This window comes from Vulpes lagopus, chromosome 13, assembly GCF_018345385.1.
Source record: "Vulpes lagopus strain Blue_001 chromosome 13, ASM1834538v1, whole genome shotgun sequence".
Classification (NCBI taxonomy): domain Eukaryota; kingdom Metazoa; phylum Chordata; class Mammalia; order Carnivora; family Canidae; genus Vulpes; species Vulpes lagopus.
In genome coordinates, this window is record NC_054836.1 from 2,984,020 (window position 1) to 3,003,784 (window position 19,765).

Consider the following 19,765-nt stretch of genomic DNA (forward strand, 5'->3'; position numbering starts at 1 on the left):
TTCAGACTCAAGACTGATTTCACAGTTCATCGTCCTCTGAGGCTATGAGTGCCACCACACTTGGTTAGGGATAAAGTTCAGTGCAGATGTACATTATGATACTAATTTACCTTTATCTCTGAGGACAAAGATTCTGACATAAGCACTTAAATCTACTTTCCTAGACTGAGGGTATCTTAGCTGATAAATAGGAGAATTTTGGGTTTTAATAATTCAAAAAATTATGGATTATTTAATCCTTTCTGATTGAATTCAGTTGTTGGTGAATTTTCCATGATTTTGATATTTACTTCTATACCGCTGGAGGAAATGTCCACCTTTTTCTATTTTTTCTTTTTAAAATATTTTATTTATTTATTCATGAGAGACACAGAGAGAGGGGCATAGACATAGGCAGAGGGAGAAGCAGGCTTCATGCAGGGAGCCCAACGTGGGACTCAATCCTGGGTCTCCAGGATCACTCACCGGGCTGAAAGTGGTGCTAAACCACTGAGCCACCCAGGCTGCCCTACCTTTTTCTATTGTACATACTCTTACAATCTATACTTGAGACCACACTTTGAGCCATTTCTTGCTCTCTCTTTAAAGATTTAATTATTTATTTTACAAAGTGGAGAGTGTGTAGGGGCAGAGGGAGAGAGAATTCCAAGCAGACTCCCTACTGAGTGCGGTCTGATACGGAGCACAATCTCACAACCCTGACATCATGATCTGAGTCAAAATCAAGAGTAGGACGCTTAGTTCACTGAGCCACCCAGGCACCCCTGAGCCATTTCTTAAACAATATTGGCTGTTATTTATTAGGTCTTTTGGCCAGCTTCTATGCTAAATGCTTTTATTCTTACTTAGATTTCATAACAATTCTTGTGGGTATTATATATTTTATGAATATTTATAAGTGGGGAAACTGAGGCAAATAGCGGCAGTTAACTTTCAAAGATCACTGATACTGATTTGATTCGAAAACTAAATTTTTATTACCACATACCTCTGTCCCTTCTCTGATTACAAAAAGGAGCAGTTTGTATAACTTGAAGTGATAGTCCAGAATTTATTTTTGTTGTGCACTTGCTACTTAGACTACCATAAGACTAGTTTTCATCTCACTTCCTTGTCATAATATATCAGAGGTTGGCTAACTGACTTTGTAAAGGGCCAGGTAGTAAATATTTTAGGCTTTGTAGGCCATACGGTCTCTGTTGAAGCTGTTCAACTCAGCTTCCAATGTGAAAGCAGCCATAGACAAATGATCTTGGCTGTATTCCAATAAAACTTTATTTATGGATGCTGAAATTTGAATTTCATACTCTTTTCATATGTTACATAATACCCTTTCGATTCCCCCCCCCACCACCAACCATTTAAAAATGTAAAAGCCATTTTTAGCTCATGGGTTGTACAAAAAGCAGGCGGTAGCATGGATTTGGCCAGCCGGGTGTAGTTTGCCAATTCTGTATTATCATCCTGGTGTTTTCTTCCTTTGTGTTTCCTTTTTGGGTGTTCTTTTGTAATATTGGAATCTTAAGTCTCTGCTTGCCTTGCATATGGTGGTATTTAACAAATGTTGGTTTGATTTTGAGCAACTGGCTCATGGAAGCTTTACTTGCTTAGTGACTTAGTCTTTGACACTTGCTCTGCTGACACATATAAATGGAGATTGTAATTAGGGGAAAAGATTTAATTAGTAGGTAACTTAAGATACTTCTTTAATAGACGTCAGGTCCCCAGATACTTTTTTCTAACGTGTGGTGGCGTAGTGGAACATCAGGATTCAGGGACTTCATGTTCTAGTCCTTGCTTGGCCATCCATACTTTACTGTCCACAAAAGTCATTTTGCCTGTTTTGCTTGCAGATTTTTCATCTCTAAAATGGCCCAGATTAGATGTTCTCTTTAGCTGCTTCTTATCTGTAGATGATTGTTCTATTCCCTCTGAGATGTGAACTCCCCAATTTTCAAACTGAGGGCCAGTTTGTGGTATAGCTATTCTGGGGAGCAGCCACTTACTTAACGCTCATCTCTGTTAAATGTACTGGTGTGCCCAGAGCAAGTGAATGGCTTGTCATGAGGCCATGGGCTTCCAGTTCAGTGTGTTTGAATGCTGGGCCTCTAATTTAGGTTTCCTTCTGCTCTTGCCAGAAAGAGTTGGCTTGTTGGCGGGTATTCTGGGAAAGACCTCCGAGACCACACAGCTTATGTTCTTTTGGGATTGCTTGCTCTTTGTTTCAATGACTTTTTAATTTTCAAGTGATGATGATTCTTGTGGAGGCAACAGCTGTGGCTGCCAAGAAGCTTTTTTTGATATACTTCCTGAAATTTTCCCCAGTTTAGTTTCTCTTCAGTTACTCTTTAATTCTGTTTTTTTTTTTTTAATAGAAGTTTTTTGCTTCATGAGAGTGTATCTAATAAAGGTTTTCCTATCTGGTCCACAGCAGCTCCTTCCCCATCCCCTGATGGTATTTTTAGATAGAGAAAATGCCTTGTCCAGGGCAGGGTTCCTGGCCTGCTGCTTTGTCATTCTGACATGCAGTCCCTTTGTGTGCAGCTACGGTTGTGGCAGTTGCAGGCTTCCAGATGGCACTGTGGCTCTTTCAGCCCAGTGACTTTCCTGGTTCTTCTTTCTGTGCCACAGAGGGAAAGGAGTTCATTCTCTTTGCTGTAGTGTTTCTGAGAAAAAGCTTATATTCTTTTCTTCACTTTTAGAGTTTTGTAGATTTCATTGAACTTCTGCTTTCTTCCTGTGACTTTTCTACCTTGTTATTTGTAGTGGACTTGAAAGTACACCGTAGCCCTTCATTCTTTGGTGAGTCACCATACCTCACTTTGGGTTCTGAGTCAACTGTCTTTTTAACGTATTTTTGTTAGTGTTGGTCAGCTAAGCATCTGATCTTCCTGGAAATGCTCTGTAGTGAAGCGTACATCTTAATGTCCTCATGTTTGTACTTCCATGTTGGGTGTTAAAATTTTTTTTTTGAAATAAATTCACATACCATAAAATTCACCTTTTTAAAGTATACAATTCAGTGGCTTTTACTGTATTTACATAATGTTCTCTGCTGTCAAATTCTAGAACATTTTCATCAGTACTGAAAAGATAAACCCTATACCTATTAGCTTCCCTCTCTCCAGCCCTTGGGAACCCACTAATCCTTTCTGTCTATGGATTTGCCTGTTCTAGACATTTTATTTAAATGAAATAAAAAATATGTGGCTTTTTCTGCCTGCTTGTTTTACTTATTGTAATGTTTTCAAGGTTCATGCATGTTATAGTATTGGTACTTCATTTCTTATTTCCGAATAATAATCCATTTTATGGATATACCACATTTTATTTATCCATTCATCACTTGAAGGACATTTGGGTTGTTTCCACTCTTTTTGGCTCTTATGGACAATGTTGGAATAACATTTGTATACAAGCTTTTGTGTGGTCATATTCTCTTGGGTATATACTTAGGAGTGGAATTGCTAGGTCAATGATAATGCTTTGTTTAATTTTGAGGGACTCCCAGACTGTTTTCCAGAATGACTGCATCATCAATAATCTAGGTTGGTGATTATCAACCAACAATGTAGGTAGGTTCTGATTTCTCCACATCCTTCTGAACAATTGTTGGTGTCTGTCTTGATTATAGCTACCCTAGTGGCTGTGAAGTGGTATGTCATTGTTGCTTTGGTTTGCATTTTCCCATGACTAATGATGTTGAGTATTTTTTCATGTACTTATTGATCATTTATATATCTTCTTTGGGTAAGTATTAAAATCTTTTCCCCATTTTTAATTGCTTTATTTATTTATTTCTAAAGATTTATTTATTTATTGTTTGTTTGTTTGTTTGTTTGTTTATTTATTTATTTATTTATTTATTTATGATAGAGAGAAAGAGAGAGAGAGGCAGAGACACAGAAGGAGGGAGAAGCAGGCTCCATGCTGGGAGCCCGACGTGGGACTCGATCCCGGGACTCCAGGATCGCACCCTGGGACAAAGGCAGGCGCCACACAGCTGAGCCACCCAGGGATCCCCCTTAATTGCATTTTTAAAAAATTGAGTTATAGTAGTTCCTTTTTCTAGATACTAGACTTTTGTCAGATATGTTTTGTGAATATTGTGTTTTCACTTCTTTAATAGTGTGTCTATTGAGTCACTGGTTTTAAATTTTAATGCCCAGTTTATCTTGTTTTTAGTTGCTTGTGCTTTGCAAGATGGCATCATATCTTAGAAACTATTGCCTAATCCAAGGTCATGAAGATTTATCATATATGTATTTTTTTCTAAAGGTTTTGTAGTTGAACTCTTATATTTAAATTGGCTATTTTCTGAGCTAAGTTTTGTATGAGATGTGAGGTAGAGGTCCAATTTCATTCTTTTGCACACAGATATTGTTTTCTTGGCCCATTTTCATTGAAGATTCTTTCCCAACTGCATTATCTTGGCATCCTTTTTGAAAATCATTTGGCCATAAACATACGGGTTTATTTTAGGCCTTTTTGGTAATCTATTAGTGTTTAGGTGGGTGCCCTTTTTCTTTATATTAGGTCTTCATATTGGTGGGTGTTGCTAAGATATTTCTCTTGAATCTCTTGAATCTTAACAGACTTATCTGTTAAGCTGGTTGTCCTTGCAGACCTTAATCAGATGTTCTCAAGTAATAAGAGTCAATTCTCAGGACAAGATAATTTTTACTCTTGGTACTCTGAAAAGAATACTGGTTTTATTGTCATACTAAATGGATTTCTTTTTTTCCCCTAAATATTTATTTATTTGAAAGAGAGAAAAAGAGAGACTGCCATGAGAGTGAGTATGTTGGGGGGAGGTACAGGAAAGGGAGAGAGGAGCCCAAGCAGGCTCCTTGCTGAATGTAGAGACTGACGTGGGGCTCAGTCTCATGACTCCCAAGATCATGACCTGAGCCGAAACCAAGAGTTGGATATTTAACCAGGTGTACCACCCAGATGCTCCCTACCTAAATGGATTTCTATACTGTCACTTTTCTTTGCCCTAAGTATATAGCACGGTTAGAGTTTTGTATAAGTTTTCTATCTATGGTCTGGAGGTTTAAGAGTTACATGCACCAAATCATCTATCAGGATCTAGTAAAGGTTTAATGTGGTATTCTGTTGCTGGGCAACATTTTAGTGGCTGCCTATAAAATGTTTCACTGTAGGTAAATCTCCCCTTAAGCCTTAAGTGGGTTTGAATAGTTTGAGTCCCTATTTTCCTACTTAGCTGGCTTGTTTCAGCCTTTGTCACCGTCCAGCTTGTGCCCTGAAGCCAGGTCTTCTGAATCAAACCAGTCCCTTTGCAACCTTTATTGGCAGAGCTGAGAAATGTCTAATCCATAACCTCAATCAAACTGATTCATTGTGACAGCTGTTTTCACAAACCTCCTGCTGTATCAGGTAGGGCTAAGATCGTTTTTCTAGAGTATGTCATTTTATTAATATAATTGGGTAAAGCTGTTTACATAGGATTTGCTTTCTATGCTCTATAAATTAGCAATTAAGGATAATTACTGCATCTATGAAAGTTTGCAACATGAATCAGTACAGCTTTGGCAGAACAATTGTCTGTGACAGTTTCCTCTCAATCTTAACGTTTTTCTTCTGACTTTAAATTCTGAATAAACAATATATTTTATTTACTTGTTATGTTTATTGTTTGTCTCCTCTTACTAGAATGTCAGCTCTTTAAGAGTAGGTATTTTTATCTGTGTTATTCCCTGAATACGTCACTTGCCAAGAACAATACCTGGCACATAGTAGGCATTCAAATTTGCATTGATGTAATAAATGAATCAGCGAATACAATAACAATTACCTACTTAGATGTCAGGTCTTTCAGGGAGGAAAAATGATTTATTTTGGTGTGCTATAGGAGATACAAGTTAAATTTGATATATAAATATCAAATATATAATTTGGTCTTTTTCGTTTTTAAACACCCTTTAAGTATTTTTTTTTTTTTTCACCAGAAGCTATTTCTCCTTGGGTTTATTTGGTGAGGAACCTTGGATAAGAGAAGGCCATTAAAATATTTTTTGTTGAGGGGGGCACCTGGGGGGCTTAGTTGGTTAAATGTCCAACTCTTGATTTCAGCTCAGGTCATGATCTCAGGGTTGTGAGATCAAGCCCTGCATTGGGCTCCATGCTGGGTGTGGAACCTGCTTGGGATTCTCTCTCTCCCTCACTCTGTCCCCCTCTGCCCCCATTCCTTCTAAAAAAAAAATTTTTTTTTTTTAATTGAGGAACTTTAGTAAAGACTATTGGGAAATAAGACAGGTGGAAGGAGTTTAACAAACCTTAGAAAGTGAAATGGAGATAGTTCAACACACTACACCTGTTTTTTTTTTTTTTCCAAGATTTTATTTACTTTTTCATGAGAGATACAGAGAGAGGTAGAGACACAGGCATAGGGAGGAGAAGCAGGCTCTGTTCAGGAAGCCTGATGTGGGACTTGATCCCGGAACTCCGGGATCACCTCCTGAGCTGGAGGCAGACACTCAACCGCTGAGCCACTCAGGCCAGGCATCCCTACACTACACCTTCTTTATGCTATTTCCATTCCTGTAAATAGTAGGAAGAGACACAGAGAGATAGAGAGGCAGAAGGAGAAGCAGGCTCCATGAAGGGAGCCTGATGATGGGACTCGATCCCAGGACCCTGGGATCATGCCCTGAGCCAAAGGCAGACGCTTTAACCTCTAAGCAACTCAGGCGTCCCAAAATAGGGCTCTTCTTAATGGTCTGCAGACGCAGTCTTTTCCTGCTTCTCCACCATGGCTATGGCTAGATGAGGGGGAGCAAGTTTCACTGGAAAGATGTACATGTGTCCTTTCCTCCTGGGGGAATAGGAATGGCAATGCCTGCCATGATGAGTATCTATTCTTGTCGCTTAGGAGGTTGTATTGATGCCTGCTACTTGAATTTATATACTCAGTAGTATAAAAGGGGTCAAACAACCTGTTAAAGTCCTCTCTCTGATTAAATTAATCCAAGCATTGACTCTTGTCTGAATGGCATATTTGGCACAATAGTGCAAAGATACTCTCACAGTAGTCTTTAGAATAGCATTCAGGGATTGAGGAGGAGATAGGAAAATTTGCAAAATTCCTGTACACAAATTGTTTGCCACAGCCCTCTTTGGGGCTAGGGTAATATTTATAGACCCATTGCCCCCCAGGGATCTAGTTTACTAGATAGAAGCGTTGGAGGTAGCACCTCTGATATTTAGGGACAAAGGAGATTCTTCTCATCAGTTCTGTTCTTGAGCTTCTCAGTGTTTTTTATTTATTTGTTTTTGTTGTTTTTTTGGGTCAGACTTGAGAAATAAGATTTTTTTTTTCTAGCCTAGATCAGTGCTCATTCATCTGTGTTTACCTTGATTAGCTAAGATGGGTTTTCTTCTAAATGGACCTTAGCTTTTTCCAGTTGGGCTCACTGAAAAGTACTGGGTCTCCTGAGAGTGCCTTATTACTTTCGGTGAAAGGTTGACTACAACTGAAGAGCAGGCACTGGGGACAGATGTTCTGGTTTATATGCTGTATGTAGCTTGGCTCTCCTCAGCCCCATTCAGAAATTGTGTGTGAATGATTTCAAGCACAGGTATTCTACAATGTGCTATTCTTGCTTCTGCTGCTTGTGAAGACTTGACTATAAACGAATCCCATCCAAGCTGTTTTCCTTTACTTCCTTTGGCGCTTCTCATTTTGGGAGCACCAGGCATCCTGTGCTCTAGTATACCTGTTCTTTCCTGGCTTCACTTGGAGAGCTTGTCTTTTTAGAATGTCCGTTCCTAGGGATGATGGCCTAGGGCATGGGTTCTCAGGAGAGGTGGTTACAAAGGCTGGTTGGAAGCTATAGAGTTTAATTGCTGGTAACACTTGATCAGAAAGGATGTAAATGAAGAGCATGACTTGTAACTAGATAAGAAAGACCGTCTTTTATTATATGTTATCCTGGTGTAGCCAGAGGAGAGCCATTTAGACCAAGGTTTGTGTGCTTAAGGTATTGATACTGAGACATTAATCAGAGCACTGTTTTTTTTTTTTTAATTGGAATAAGTATGTTTGTTGAACAGCTTCTGCAAAAAGGTAGTAGAATGGATGAATAAATTGTTCATACAATGAAATATACAGCCATGAAAGTGAATAAAGATGTTTTACATTAGCATGGGTGAGTTTCGCCAAGAAAAACAAAAGGCAGATGAAGCAAGTGACAAAAGGGCACATACAGTAGACTTGATTTATATGGAGTTCAGAAATAGGAAAAATGAAACCATGTTGTGTAGAGATGTATACATAGATGGTAAAACTGTACAGGAAAGCAAGGGAAGGGTTTTCATAATGGTGACAGGGAAAGGGGCTATAAGTAAACTGGGGCACAGAGGGGAGCCTAGGTTCCAGCAGTGTTCCTAGTCCTTTACTTGGGTGCTGTTTACTCAGTTGTTTGCTTATTTTTTAATGTGTATGTGTGTGTTTAAATGTGCTTCTGTGTTTATATTAATATTTCACAATTTAAAGCATTAATTAAAGAGATGAGGGAGAAATATCAGTTAAGCAACTGTATACAGGGGTTCCTTCCTTTCCAAGCATCCTTCTTTTACAGAGAACTCCATGGTATTGTCTACCATAGAGCTCTATATTGGCAGAACTCTCCAACCTTCTATCCACTAATTTTTCAGCAGCTATTTGTTTTGAAGTGTGAGATTGGGAGTCTTTCAGAGCTAGTGAAGCCAGTGCTCGAGCCCATCTGTTCATTAAATTGTGCCTTGCTGAGCAAAGACAACTTGAATAGCTTGGGTGACGTTTGTCTTTTTTTTTTTTCTGTATGGCTTTTCTTCTCTTCTCCCACTTGAAATCCTCCCTTCTTCTCTCCTGCACATATTTTTTTTTTCTTTTTTTAATTTTTTATTTATTTATGATAGTCACACACAGAGAGAGAGGCAGAGACACAGGCAGAGGGAGAAGCAGGCTCCATGCACCGGGAGCCTGACATGGGATTCGATCCTGGGTCTCCAGGATCGCGCCCTGGGCCAAAGGCAGGCGCCAAACCGCTGCGCCACCCAGGGATCCCTCCTGCACATATTTTAAGTTAAATTCCAGTGAGCTTCAGAGCTTTTTTGCAAGGGGGTTCTATGCCTGGTGCCTTTGATTAGAAAGATAAAAAGTGTTACTATTCTTGGGAGCTGTAAGATGCCTCTTTGATTTTTCTGTTTTATTCCTGGAGAGCATGGATTTTCTAGATCACTTTGTATGTCTCCCTTAGTCTAGACTGAGTGCTGTCTGCAACGGAAGTGTAGCATTAGGCATACTCCGCTCCTTGCCGATGGATTGTAGGGGCTTCTTCCTTCAGCTTCCCTTTTTTCTAAGGCCTTCCATTGCTTGCTTCCATCCTAAAATGGGATGTGTGGATGGGAAGACATTAACTTCTTAATAATTGAAAAGAACATGGGTAGTGGTGCTTGCTGGGATGAAATTACAAAGGTCATTCATCTCCATGTCTCACAGGCCTCTTTATCCCAAACAGTCTATTTATTTTATGACTTTTCCATTGTTTGCTTAATTCCTACTTCTGTTTCTGGGTCTGTCATTTCAGAAGCTGGCTCAATGTTTCTGTAGGTATTTCTCTTATGCAATTAAAAACAATCCATTCGAAAAAAAAAAAAAAAAAACCAATCCATTCGTTTAGTCACTCCACGAATATATGAATGCCTCCAAGGGGCCAAATACTGTTTCAGATGTTGGGGATACAGTAAGTGAACAACTTATATTATAGTGATCTTAACCTCCAGACAACTAATTTTCTTTTTCTCCCCCTCCGTAGGTCCTCTCAGGCTGTGCCATCATTGTCAGAGGGCAGCCTCGTGGTGGGCCTCCTCCGGAGAGGCAGATCAACCTTAGCAACATTCGAGCCGGAAATCTTGCCCGCCGGGCGGCTGCAACACAACCTGATGCAAAGGATACCCCTGATGAGGTAGGTGCTTCCAGAGGCTTCCCTGAAGCTGTGGACCCAGGTTATAGCCGAGTCTCCTAGTTTGATGCAAGTTTGTACTTTCTTTCTGTGTATACTTTGAGCATTTTTGTGTCACAGGAATGATGACTCTGGACATAACCCAACATGGCTTTTGTAGGTTTACACATTTGCCACCATTAGCAGTAATCCCAGCCTCAGGCTTTTTTCTTCTACCCTTTCCCATAAGCTAGGAGCCTTTTCAGGTTTGTCCATGTTTTCACTCCTTCTCTTGGCATAGGTTGAACTATTTCATCTCAGTCATTTGAGGTTGCCATTGATTATGGCAGAGTTCTTTTATTTATTAATTTATGTTTTAATTCTTCATGTCAGAAGGATAGAGAGTGAAACATCTGATGTTGTTAGTATCTTGTGTCTCCTTCCAGAGAGATTTATCACTTGTCCAAACAGGGACTCTTCCTTTCATAAGTAGTCACATACTGCATGCCTGTGCTTTATTACAGATTCTCAATTTTGGATCCATGCACCCCTAAAGCCATCTGTGAACCCCCTGAAATTGTTTGCAAGGATTTGTGTAAACATGTATTGTTAATGGAGGGAGGTTTTTGTTTTTTTTTTAAAGAGTTTTGAAAGAGAGCACAAATAGGCAGAGTGGCAGGGAGAGGGAGAGGCAGGCTCCCTACTGAGCAGAGAGTCCAATGCGGGGGTGGGGGGAGTTGGGATCATGACCTGAGCCATAGGTAGACACATACCCAGCTGAGCCACCCAGGCGCCCCAAGGGAGGGAGTTTTTAATTGGTTTCTCAAGGCACCTTGTGGCCTAGTAGTCAAGAACCATTGTGTTATGGTACTTTGAGAGACTTCTGACCTTGTGTCCCAGCATCCCCTCCATTGTGCTGTTGTTCCCCTGCCTCTAACGCCTGCCCACCTTGTTGTCTTATTGGTCTGCCTTGAACTCTCCTAGCAACAACTGTGAGTCCAAATTTGGCATGGTTTAGTCTTCTTGGCTCTCCTAGTTTGAAACCCAGTTCTTGTCTCTTTGCAAGTAGTGCTTTTGGCTGTCATCAAAAGTGAAATTTCTGGGGCAGCCCTGGTGGCCCAGCAGTTTAGCACCACCTTCGTCCCGGGGTGTGATCCTGGGGACCTGGGATCTAGTCCCGGGTCGGGCTCCCTGCGTGGAGCCTGCTTCTCCCTCTGCCTGTGTCTCTGCCTCTCTCTCTCTCTGTGTCTCTCATGAATAAATAAATAGAATCTTTAAGGAAAAAAGTGAAATTTCTGGATTCTAATTATTTGTCTTTTCCCCAACTTGATGATATTGGGCAAGTTTGGTACCTCCACTTTCCTCTGCTATTACCTGACATGGAAGTGAGGAAGGAAACACAGCTCATGGGGATGTTCTATTTAAGGAAAACTGTAGTTTTAAAAAATCTATAATGAAGGGGCATTTTGTTTGAATTATAATAATGAAGCAATATTCCAGAAAATGGAGAAAAGTCTCCCATAATTATGTCAGCAGCAATCCATGGGATGATGACAAAGTAGGCCAAAGAAATTATTTTTCATTGGTCCTCCATCAGTGACCACAAGTGTTGGGAATAGTGATAATGTAGACACTGGGGTTGTTTAGTGAGGATGAAATGATCATGTGAAGTGCTTAGCACATGTCTATAAAGTACTTGATAAATGTTACCTTTAATCTCTACTGCTGTTTGGTAATTTCTGTTACTCTGAATACTCCTAGTACTGTTAGACCAGACTCTAAAGATTAACTCTCTTGCAGTATTTTTCAGATTTTGGATGCTGAGTGCTTTTCTTGACCAACATTTGTAATAGTTCTTTTTGTTTCAGTTGTGTGTTGTAGAACAGCTTGAGTGCTTGTGAGAGAAGAGTCGACCCTGGCTGGCTAGGGCTGATCAAGTTCATTGCCCCAGAAGAAAGAAGCAATGTAGCCTCTAAGAAAGAAGGGGAGGGGGCTGGGTTTTAATTTCCTGATTCATGGATAGAAATCTAGGGCAGAGAAACACAAAGCCAGTTGGAACTTGTTCTGAAATATTTTAACTGTATCCTATGTAACAGTACAGTAAAGTCATACAGGAACTACCCTAGCTGAGAGAATACTACGTGATCTGATCCTAGCCCTCATTATAGTTCCATGTGTTTGTACAGTGTGCCGTTTTTTTTTGTTGTTGTTTTTTCTCTCTCTTCCAGAGCAACTCCATCTCACTATGTTTCTTCTGGTAACTTCAGAGGTCTTGGAGACATGTAGTATTTGATAGCTACAGATTTCACCCTTGCTTAGCCACACTCACTACTTCTCTGCCCTGATAATCCAGTCTCTCTTTTCTGTGCTGTGATCTGGTTTTCTCCCCGTACCACACTTTTGAAACTGCTTTGGCTCAAGTGACTGGTGATGCCAACTGATAACCCAAATCAGAAACCTGATTTCCCTGCTCTACCCTTCCCCTGTGACATCCAGACCTTTATTAAGACTTAGAGAGTCTGCCTCCTTTAAGATACCTCCTCTCTATCCTTGAAACTTCATTATTCCTCCTACTGTTCTTTGTTCCACTCTGATGATGTGCTAGGAATGTTGAAATTATGGACCTTCTGCCTTCATTCTCTTCCCCTCTAATCCTTTCTCCATATGCTCCCAGATCTTTTTGAAACAAAATTTCATTTATTCCGTAGCCGTATTATTCCCACATTCATTCCATGTTTAGGTCTTTCTCTACTGCATTGTAAGCTCTTTGAGCGGGTGGGACCTTATCTCTTGTCTCTATTCTTGGGCTTAGGCAGTGCCTGACATGAAACAGATATACAGTGAATAAATATGAATAATGAGGGTAAAAAACCTGAGCATCTCCTTTCTGGGGATCAGTAGATTGTGGAATGTGGCCTTACCCTTTCTTTCTGGCTTTCCTTTGTCTTGGAGCATGTTTTCTTTTTCTTTTTCTTTTTTCTTTTTTCTTTTCTTTTCTTTTCTTTTCTTTTCTTTTCTTTTCTTTTCTTTTTTCTTTTCTTTTCTTTTTTCTTTTCTTTTCTTTTCTTTTCCTTTCTTTTCCTTTCTTTTCCTTTCTTTTCTTTCCTTCCTTCCTTCCTTCCTTCCTTCCTTCCTTCCTTCCTTCCTTCCTTCCTTCCTTCCCTTTTTTTAACGGATAGAGTCAAGGATGGTATTCCTCATTTGCTTCTCATTTTATCACTGTCCTGCATATCATTTGGTTGATTATTCTCTGCCTTCACTCATGATACTTTCTTTCAAAGAAGCTCAGATCTCTCCTAAGTTCTGTGGCAGTAAAAGCAACTCCACTGTATGTCCCCAGCCGTCACTGCCCTGTTCCAGGCTAATCCCCAGCGTTGCCTAGCTACTCTAGGCAGCTTAGATACTGCACTGATGGGCACTGTGGGAATTACACATTTATTTCCCATAGATTTACTGAGTTCCTATTATGTGTGAAGCTGTATGTTGGTTTCATGAGAAATACAGAAATGAGTGTTACAGTCTACGATTAGTGAAGCTTTTGAGAATTAGGGTGGTAGGGCAGAGAGGAAATGGTTCCATACATACGGAGTACAGTGAGTGAGGTGATTAGAAGATGGGACAGGAAGTATTGAGCCCTGAGCCATGGACAAAAGTAGGTAGCTTTAAGGATTTACATACACTGTTTAGTAGTGGAGGAGTCTACCTAGTTCAAAAAAAGATTGGAATTAAAAAGCCTTATTTCATTGTAGTAGACCTTAGACCTTGCTTGAGTCGGTGCAGAGTGCCAGCTGCTCCGTTGCTTGCTGTTGAGAATTCTAAAGGGAAGAAGTAATTTTGAGACTTGGCTACTTAACAGCCATTTGCTTCTTAAATTGAGCTTTGGGACATCATGAACCAGATCACAGCTATCCTCCCTATGAAGCCATTCTGGATCTTATTTGATAAATGCTTTGGACATCTTTCCTTATACTTAATTCTTAGAGTTGTTCTGGGAGACTGTGTTGGGATAGCCTTCCCCAGCAGATAAGCTGTCTGCTGGTTGCACAAAGATTTGTCCTGGAGTGCTCTCTTGCCCTAGTGAGGAGTGATGTGTGGTCATTTGCTTCTGTGGGTCTCTTAGTTGCCTGTCTTCATAGCTAAAATCTTGTGCAGTTTGTGAATTTGCCCAACCTGGATGAAACACAATTGGAGAAGGCTGGTTTAAAAAAAGCAAGGTTATAGAAATTATTTTTTCTTAAAGGATTAGGCATGTATCTGTCCTTTCCAAGATCTCCAGTGTGGCTTTCTCTTATTGCCCAGTGACTTACCAGCTGTAAAATATGAGGTATGAGGTCCTAAGAGAAGGGTGCCCCTTCAGCAAGTCTTAAAAGCTTTTAGTATTTCTTTCTTTCTTTCTTTCTTTCTTTCTTTCTTTCTTTCTTTCTTTCTTTCTTTCTTTCTTTCTTTTCTTTTTTTTTTTTGCTTTTAGTATTTCTGTGTAGTTGGTAGAAATTGCAGGTTTCCCCACAGGTGCTAGGTACTAAATAGTTCCTTGTGAACTGACCCTTGATAAATGAATTTTACCAAAGTCCTTTTTGTTTTGTCAGAGCTTTTCCAAGTATTTAGGAAAACAGTGTGTTACTGAATTTTAGGTATTAGTGTGATACTCAGAACTGGATCCTAACCTTAGATCTGTAGCTGAGGATGTTTTTAGAGTTAAGTGGATTACTAAGGTAATAAAAATGGAAGAGGCTGTGTTAGTTTGTTCAGTATGGTCTTTGTGATGTGGTTGATAATTGGGTTTATTTTTCAATTATAAGACTTTTTTTGGTGGCATTTTTAGGGAGTGGAGCAGGAGGGTGGAAATGGGACACAAAAATATGGTGAACTTTCTATGACCATTGAGTGACTTTGCTCTTTTGCTCTTGGGTGCTTTGAGGAAAGAGCATTAGATGAGTGAGGATAAGCTTGTTTTTGTTTCTTTCAGAAAACGTACACAGGATCAGTTCTTCCTAGAAGCATTACCAACTATAACTACTGTTATATAACAGTACTAGTTTTGTGAATACCAGTCCAGCGGGTTGGTGGACTGCCATCTTTTGATTGGCTTCTGCTTTCTGAGAAGTTATACAGAGGTCTTCCTTTTAGAAAAGCTTGTTGGATAACCCCATGGAATAATCTTAATGGTCTGAAAAGATTAGTAGAGGCTTCCTTTCTAGACCAGTGATGTACTGTTTGCCTTTACTTATGTGTAGCCCGAGCTCTGTGGCTCTGGGTGATTGTAATAGACAACGTATGCATATCATATACATGCTTCCCTTTCATACTTCGGATGTTTTCTGCACAGGAACTCCTATATATCCTATATTCCTTGAACTCTTACCTCCTCCTTCTTCATTTCTGTTCTGAGGGAACTTGGGGGCACTGAGCTGCATCTGAATTATAAGTTCCAGTACAGGCGGCCGCTGACTGACAGGGATGGCTTCAGAGGAGACCTCTCCCTTGTACTATCCTAAAAATGATGGGGCGGGCATCTGGAGATCACATGGAGATTGACCCCTTGTGTCAGGGCCTTAGGTGGATGAGAGGGGAGAACTATTCTCAGGATGACTCCTTACCAGGGCCTGTTACTGGTGTCTTCCTAAGATTCTGGGACTTGGGTAGCACTGGTACAGCTTCAGACAAGAGCAGGAAAGGATGTTTTGGGGAGAATAGTTCTTGTCCTTCTCAATTCTCCAGTTCTTTTTTTTTTTTTTTCTCCAGTTCTTAACAAAAAAAATAAAATAAAATAAAAGGTGAGGGAAATGATAGAAACAAGGCTCTTCCATGAGCAGGAGACTCTGAAATAAGAGCACTAGAACCTTGCCTTTGCTCTGATGATGCCTTGAACTGGTTTCAGGCCAGTTTACTAATCAGTGAAAGCATTTTTGTAAACTGGAAAGAGGCAAACAAATGGAGGTGGTAGTTACTAATGTTTTCCCTTTGACCAGGTGAGTTCCTGGAGACTGGACTTCCCATTCAGGAGTGGATTGATAAATTTAAGGCATTTAGAATAGTGGCTGGCTTATGGCAAGTGCTATAAAATTATTGGTAATTATAATTCATGAAGTAAACTATAGTCTGAATAGGAAGTGATAGAGGAGAAAGTACTACAGCCAGTATCTGAGCAACTATGAGACCTGTTTTTAGGGCCTGTGCTAGTTAAACCAACTGTGAGATCCTTTGTTTTTTATGAGCCTCCTAAGAATGTAATCTATGTTGTGTGCATTTCATTTTTATATTCCCCTCAGGGCTTAGCGTAGGGCCAGGGTATTAAAGGAATGAAGTTCCTTGAATGCTGATTGTGGTCGGAACTAGACAGTTCTCACGTGACGCATCTGTTTTGTCTTTCAGGCCTGGGCATTTCCTGCCCGAGAGTTCCTTCGGAAGAAGCTGATTGGGAAGGAAGTCTGTTTCACGATAGAAAACAAGACTCCCCAGGGGCGAGAGTATGGCATGATCTACCTTGGAAAAGGTGAGTTAGCAAGGAGAAAAGGACCGACTTCTCTCTGAGTCTAAAGTTTCTCCAAAGATCAGATTTTATCTGATGGAAGGCCATTGTGAGTTCTGGTGGAGGTAGTTCTAGGACAGTTTTAATAGAGTAATAGGAAGTCCTTTGAGTACCAGAGCTGATGGTGCATAGACCCCTGATTCCTGCTCCTTGTTTACTCCTGTGCCTGTTTTCCTGGCCTGGTTTATGTGTGCGTAGTACACCCATAGCATTCTTGTATTTAGACCATCACCCTGTGGAACTCAGTGGCTCTGTGCTTCTAGGTCCTAGTGCTAACTGAATTCCTATGGCATCTGCTATTTCCTTTATCTGTCTTGTGGCTTTACTTCTCCTGGGGCTTTTTAGGAAAGGAAAAGTTGTTTAGGGCTTGTGGGTTTTTGCAAACTACATGTTTTGCAATGGAATAGAAAGAACACAGGCTTTGGAGTTGTGTAGAGGTGGGTTAGAATTCTGACTTCTGTTGCCATGTACCCTTATTTAACTCTTAGCCTTTGTGAGTCCTAGTCTTTTCATTTGTAAGCTATTGAGAGAGTTGAAATAAATAGTATAGTAATAGTAAAGTACTTGGCTATCGGCACAGACTATGTACTCAGTAATTCTATGTGTACATGCACATATGCCTATTGTTTAGTTGGGCCAGATGGCTCATGGGGTCTTAGGTGTTCTGATTGTTTTGGATTTGGTAGAGAGAGAGGAAAATAAGATTGTGGAATGGAGTTTGAACAGAAATAGAACATTGAAAGGATTGGTAGGGTGTCCTCCATAAAGCAGCCATTTTGGGAGGTATTTTTAAAAAAATCTTTGATTAAATTCCGACTCTGATAAAATAACCTTTCAACTGAGCTGCTTTAGATAATCTTTTGACTTGGATAGTCAGTAAATACCTGCATGTAAGCAAGCAGCTAACAACATCCTCTTAAGATTCTGATTTTAACTGTAGAGGTCTTAGGAAAGTGAGTTAGGGACGACCCTGAGATATCTTGTTTGATTTACCCAGTAGACTAACACTCTTGTTAGCCTTCCAGACAGATGACCATCTGCTTTTTGATTGAATGGGAAATTATAGAAATACATAGAATCTTTTCAGAAAGAGAAACAAATTTGCCTTTTACCCAAAATTCAAATAATTTGGTAGGAAATAAAACACTTAAGCATTATTGTTAGATGGCTGCTGGTTAGGAAGACTAGAAGTGTGTGGTTTTCAAAATGCAGTCGCTCAAGGATTTTATCACTTTAAAAAATTGCAATTCCATAACAGCTGGTCAGTCTTCTGTTACCCTGCCAGAGACTTCACTGAAACTGACACAAAATGTCAGGCACAGTTACCTCTGTAAAGTGACCACCTCTGAGAGTTATTTTTTTAAAGATTTTATCCATTGATGAGAGAGAGAGAGTAAGCACAGAGGGGGCGGTCTGGGGGTGGGGAAAGCAGAGGGAGAGGAAGAAGCAGATTCCCTGCTAAGTGACTTGGGGCTGGATATCAGGACCCGGGCATTGTGACCCAAGTCAAAGGCAGACAGACGCCCAACCAACTGAGCCACCCAGTTGGTAGTTCACCCTAGGTAAACTTAGTCTTCAAATAAAATGGTCTAAGTATTTAAGAGAAGTTGACATTTAAAATTCTTTGTTTTTAGAAAGTTCATTTTTTTCTTTTCTTTTTTTTTTTTTTTTAAATATTTTATTTTATTTTATTTTATTTATGATAGTCAGTCACAGAGAGAGAGAGAGAGGCAGAGACACAGGCGGAGGAAGAAGCAGGCTCCATGCACCGGGAGCCTGATGTGGGATTCGATCCCGGGTCTCCAGGATCGCGCCCTGGGCCAAAGGCAGGCGCCAAACCGCTGCGCCACCCAGGGATCCCCGAAAGTTCATTTTTTAAATTGACCCAAATTATAAACTGAATATAATGTAGCATGGTAATGGACTAGTGTTTAGGATAAAACCAAGTATATAGCAAGTGACCAATAAATATATACTGAAAGAATATGTACTGAAACCTGGTATATAGAAAGTGCTCAATAAATATATACTGAAAGAATGTTTGGAATTATCTACATTTTTTAGTTTTAAAGGTTTAAATGACTCAAAGTTTAATATTTTCACTAGCTCGTTTAAGGTAATCTCCATACCAATTCTAATGAAAGGGTAGAGTGGCTTAGATAATCAGTCTCTATATGTTTATCCTATTTCATGGCTACTCACTTCTTTTTCTGATGGGGAAGAATGGTAGAATTTGAGAATTTGTGGTTGACCTAGAACTTAAAAAAAAAAAAAAGATTAATCTTCTGACTTCTGGAGAAAATAGTCATTCTGTTGCTCAGAATACCATCCCATTTGTGACTTAATCAATTTTGTAATTTGATAAGTACTAAGCAAGAATAAGATCCTTGGCCTACAAATTCCCCATTTCAGTATTCTATCCACCACATTTTGTTGCTGGAGTTCAGCCCAGGGAAATATATTTTTCTCCCTTTAGAAAGAGTAATGAGAACTCACTTTCTAGAAGTGGGCCAGCCAGTGGCCATTTCAGAGTGCCCTATGCCAAGACAGTGAAAGCTATTTGGCATGCATTTGATTGGCTAGTTTTAAGACCTACCCATCTTGTTTGTACCTGGGCTTCGTTGTTTCTACTCTCTGACCTCTTGCCACCTTACTGCTCAACTTTTCATTTATTTGTTAAACCCTTCTTTTTGACTTTTTACTCTTTGAGGTTCCTGTTGCTTTGAAACAACCAGTGTGATATTTGCTAATGTTAGATAGCTGTGTGTGTCTGTGTCTGGCCTCAACAGTAACTTCAGTGGAAAGGTCCTTGTGATCCATTATGAACCTGAGAATTCATTGTATAAATATTCATCTTAACTTTCCTTGGTAGGAAAAGAAGCTTATAATTTGCTTCTGTAGCAATTTGGGCGATGCTAATGGCAAGGCATTTAGGCTGGGCTTGAGGGTGATGCGTATATTGTTACTGCTTACAGAAGTCAATATATACTGTATTAAATATAAATCTTACAGAATTTTATTCTTTGCTGACATTACCTATTAGCTAGATTCCTCTGTTTCAGTTTATCTAGGATCTTGTTCTCTGCCATATTAAAGATTTTTATGCCACAGTTCCTTTACAGATGTCTTCCTTTATTGCTTTGTCTGACAAGAGGAGATTTAAGAGCATACAGAATCTGAAAGCTTTTTCAATAGCATGGAAATGCAATTAATGTTTCAAGTGCTCAAGTAGAACCTAATCAGGTTGGGTTTTAAGTTTAACTTCATATTTCTTGCCTGCTGCTATATG

General features: G+C 39.8%; 1 protein-coding gene across 1 annotated transcript in view; it reads left to right on the forward strand.

Annotated features, from left to right (window-relative positions):
• Window positions 1-19,765, forward strand: part of SND1 (staphylococcal nuclease and tudor domain containing 1) — a 420,936-nt gene that overhangs the window by 20,914 nt on the left and 380,257 nt on the right. The window contains exons 2-3 of the mRNA XM_041727934.1: window positions 9,822-9,971; window positions 16,320-16,440. Coding sequence (XP_041583868.1) covers window positions 9,822-9,971; window positions 16,320-16,440 — 271 coding nt within the window. The remainder of the gene's footprint in view (window positions 1-9,821; window positions 9,972-16,319; window positions 16,441-19,765) is intronic.